Genomic DNA, 4,069 nt, shown 5'->3' with positions numbered 1-4,069 from the left:
CTGGAGGCTAGTCTGCTTCCCCAGGGGACTTCTCAAGTACGAGGTGCTCACTCTGTACAGAGAAGCCCTGTGGGATGCTCCAAGAGTCACACGGCTCTCATCTCCTAGAGCTGAGATTCCTTTCTGGTCTCATCTGGGGAGATGTCTCTGGTCTCAGTGTTGCCTTTGAGCCCTGGAGCCCATGTAGACTGTAGGGGTGGTGGTAGGGCTGCTCTATGTGGAATCTCCTGTGCTTCCCTGGCTACTCCTTCTTCCACCCCGTGGGCCTCTCTCCTGTCTCTGACCTCTGACTCCCAGGTCTGTCTGTCAGTGTCCCTGAGAGGCATGGCCCCAGGATTGCAAAGATGGGGCTGGACCTTGCTCAGTTTGGCTGAGAGAGGAAGGCTGGCCTGGAGGTCAGATTCTGTATGGACAGGATGAACAGATGGACCCTCAGCCCTGGCTGCTGAGCCTTTCCTCACATATGTATTCATTCTCTAAACAAATATTTATTGAGGGACTGCCTTGTGCCAAGCAGCATGCTAGACACCAGAAAAACAGTGGAACCCAAAACAGATGTGATCCCAGTCCAAGAACATGCACAAATTTGGACAAACCAGCAAATATAAGTCAGTGTGATGAATGCTGTGAGGGGCCACTGCAGGAGGCTACCTAACCCAGCCTGGGGTCAGGGAAGGCTTCCTGGAGGAAGAGGCGTCTGGACCCAGATAGGAAGCCAGGTGGGCAGAGGAGAGAGAAGAGTGTGCCAGACCAAGGGAAGGGCATGGGTGGATGGGTATTTTCCCCCCAGGCAGTAGAGCTGGGCCCTTTGCCCCACTCCACCTCCCCCAGCCGTGAGAGCTGGTTCCCCACAACTCCCTTCCCCCCAGTGACACTGGACCCCTCAGACACCTGGATGCTTGAACACCTGCCTTGGAGAGCAAAGACTGGGAGGCATGAGACGCTGGCTTATTCAGGGAACTGACCCAAGCTTAGTGTCGCTGAACTATGGAAAGCAATGAGGCTGATCCTGAGAGCATCAGATTGTTAAGTGGAGGTGAGCGAGGAGACCCCCTAGGCCACAGAAGAGAAAATAGATCCTGCCATTCCACCTCTCCCTTCCTATTCCTGTCCACCTGGCTAGACAGCAAACAGACAGCAGACAGATCTATGGGTGCCACGTGGCTTTTTTTTTTTTTTTTTTTTTTAAGGCTAGTCAAGCAGTGGGAGTGGAGAAAGAACAAAGAAATCTGTAACGGGTTGTGATCAATTAATTGTAAACACCAGGTGGCTTTATTGGTAGCATTGCAGTCTGGGGGTGGAGCAGCTTTACTCTGACCACACTCACCCTCTCGCTCACACTCACACTCACACACACCCCAGGCCCTGTCCTGGCTGGTCAGGTCTGGTGCAGAGGAGCTGGAGGCCTGGTCCTTCCTTCTGGTCTTTGGTTCCCCAGGTTAGGTAATAATTCACAATACTTCACTCGGACTCCGGGCTCCCTCTGGCGCTGTCATGGGTTAACTGCTGCGGCGCTTCATCTAGAGGAGGAAGGAGTGGAAGGGTCATGGGCTGGAATCTTAGACAGGAGCTCAGAGGGAGGAGACAGTGCCAGGGAGGGCCAGGCTTGCCTTGGCTGAGGTCCTCTGCAGTCTCTGGATGATGCGTTCTACCCAGGGCTGGTCTGGGGGTGCACAGAGCTGGCGGCCCCTCAGTGTGGTGAACCTGGGGTGAGAGGCCAGAGAGAATGGAGCCCCAGAATCCAGCATGTCTGGGAACCTGTTTCAGGGATTTCCTTGAAGGGGTTGGGCTTGGCATGGAGAAGGGGAATAAGAAGGTGGGGGTCTCAACAGGGGCTAAAACGGGAGATGAGGCTAGACACCCTCCCCACAACTCACACTACAGCAGGCACCCTGCAGCCATCCTTGATGAGAAGGTAGTGGAAGTTCCTCACGATGTACCCCGGGATGGGTTTCTGGGTCACAGACAGGCAGCAGTCTTCAGCATCATTGGTGCCACTCAGAGTTGGGGCTGGGATAGGGAAAGAAGGTGACAGGACACACGGACCCTTGAGGGTGGCATGGCCATGGCCCTAGCTCGGATTGAGAACACCTGTGTGTGTGTGTGTGTGTGTGTGTGTGTGTGTGTCTGGTGGGGTGGGGGAGAGTTAGACCTGGTATTCAGCCATTATGCACCAATACGGCTCTGGCTCTACTGGTTGCTAAATATATTGTCATACTTCTAAACTGTTTTGTAAATAACCACTGCCCTGAGCCCCACAAATGACTTCCTGCTGCCCTGATCACCCCAACCTCTCTCCCAGGACAATCCAGCAAGTAAAGAGTTAATGCAGGTCACAGTGTGTGAGGGGCGTGGAGTGGGGTAGGCTGGTGTTAGGAGCCTTATTAATTGCTAAAATTTTTTAATATCAGCTTTGGCTTAGTGTCTGCCATTCTCCCTACCTTAAGCAAATCTCCTTCTGCCTGGGAAACAGAGGCAGCAGGAAATAGAGCTTGCAGAGACAGCCACAGCCATAGGCCCCAGGATGTGCTAAGAGACACACCTGCGTTGGGATTCAGGGGCACAGGGACACCTACACTTACAGGCACACATGCAGGGACCCGCCAGGCTCACCAAAACATGCAGACCTAAGCATTCGCTTGAACTCCCCATGTCCCTTACGTCCAGTGCCAAGCAATCTGAGATCTAGACATTACCCACTGCCAGCCCCCCACTGCCCCTGACCCTGACTCTCCCTTCAGCCTTACCTGGGGAAGTCCAGAGAACCATCAGGCTGAGGGCCAGTAGCAGGGCCATGGAGGGTGAACAGAGGGAGGCCAATGGTGAATGTGTGAGCGCCAGCTGTCTGGGTGGGTGCAGGATCTGTGTGAGGCTGCAGGGCGACTGGGATGCAGGGGTGAAATGCAAGGTGTGAGTGATGCGAGGCTGGGAATGTGAGCCCTGCAGCTGACTCCTATTTATGGCCAGCGCCATTTCACTTTCTCTGCCTGAAATTCCCCTTCATGTCCCATTCTGTGATTCCCCTGTTACCCCCCTCTTTCTGGCAGAATCTCACCCTGCCCCCCCTTCTTCCCCCTGCGGTTGCCCTTTCCTTCTGCTTTCCTTGGCTCCTGCTCTGAGAACTTAAGTCTGCAGTCTGGCCCAGTAAAGGCGGCTGTGCACTGTTTCTCCAGAGAGAGGGATTGCCCTGTCATCCCACTGGTGGCATTTGCATCATCAACCATGAAGCTGGGGTTCAGAAGTGATGGTCAAAGGTGGGGGCCACAGTGAGGAACTGTGCTCCCTTCTTTAGGTTTATCCCTTGTCCTTACTGGTGCTTCTTTCTTGGGAGGCTGGTGGTGAAGAAGGCTCCCTGGCACCCTCAGGACAACCATGAGAGCCTGGGGTGGCCTCCAAGTCATCACAGTGCCTGCCCACCCACCATGTGGGAACAGTCCTTCCCTTGGGGCAAGCAGAGCTGAAAGACCAGGTACCTTGGGAGGAGGCCCAGGACCCCCATCCCACATCTCAGGCCTCTGGGGCTCAGCAAACCCTCCCCTTCCTCTATTTACCGTTTTCCTATGTCCAACACCTGGGTCAAAGGAACAGCTGGAGGGAGCCTGGCTTGGAATAGCCCCCTTCATTTTCCCGCTTTTCTCAGTCCTGGGAACCAAGAGGGGATTTCTAAGGAGAGGGGCTGGCCAGCTCATATTCAGACAAATCTTAAAATTTCAAGGAATCGGCCGATGGGGGAGGGGACAAGTGACTTCCCATCCCTATGAGAAAGGTCAGAAGAGAAGGCCTCGAAAGAGAAACTAAATATGAAACGCCCATTCACCCGTCGTCACCCAAGCCCTAGACCCTCTTTTGGATGCAGAGAGGGAGGGGGAGCATTTCCCTCTGAAATTTCTGACTTAGCTTCTTTCCATTCATTAATCATAATAATAGTAATGGTATTTTTGATTGTTTACTATGTGCTAGGCTCTATATCAAGGACTTTACCACTATTACCTTGCTTAACTTTCCCAAAACAATACCATTGATGTAGTTTTTCTTATTTTCACATTATTATTCTTATTTTACACATAAG

At 53.1% G+C, this 4,069-nt stretch overlaps 1 protein-coding gene across 1 annotated transcript; it reads right to left on the bottom strand.

Moving 5' to 3' along the window:
• Positions 1-1,239: 1,239 nt before the first annotated feature.
• CCL19 (C-C motif chemokine ligand 19) lies at positions 1,240-2,959 on the bottom strand. Its single transcript, XM_030816462.1, has 4 exons — positions 2,748-2,959; positions 1,878-2,010; positions 1,611-1,704; positions 1,240-1,520 (listed from the first exon to the last, which is right to left on the bottom strand). The coding sequence occupies exons 1-4, from the start codon at positions 2,794-2,796 to the stop codon at positions 1,500-1,502; spliced, it is 297 nt and encodes a 98-aa protein (XP_030672322.1). The 5' UTR covers positions 2,797-2,959; the 3' UTR covers positions 1,240-1,499.
• Positions 2,960-4,069: the final 1,110 nt, after the last annotated feature.

The sequence above is a fragment of the Nomascus leucogenys genome, chromosome 8 (assembly GCF_006542625.1).
Source record: "Nomascus leucogenys isolate Asia chromosome 8, Asia_NLE_v1, whole genome shotgun sequence".
Classification (NCBI taxonomy): Eukaryota; Metazoa; Chordata; class Mammalia; order Primates; family Hylobatidae; genus Nomascus; species Nomascus leucogenys.
Note: the sequence above shows the minus strand (reverse complement) of the source record. Positions and strands in the feature narration are given on the sequence as shown.

What these genes read in the sequence shown, in the direction of transcription:
- CCL19 (XM_030816462.1), bottom strand. Translation starts at nt 2,796, where the DNA reads ATGGCCCTGCTACTGGCCCTCAGCCTGATGGTTCTCTGGACTTCCCCA. An exon ending in GGTTCTCTGGACTTCCCCAG is followed by an intron (nt 2,011 to 2,747) that starts GTAAGGCTGAAG and finishes TCCCTATCCCAG; the next exon opens with CCCCAACTCTGAGTGGCACC. An exon ending in TGCAGGGTGCCTGCTGTAGT is followed by an intron (nt 1,705 to 1,877) that starts GTGAGTTGTGGG and finishes CTCTCACCCCAG; the next exon opens with GTTCACCACACTGAGGGGCC.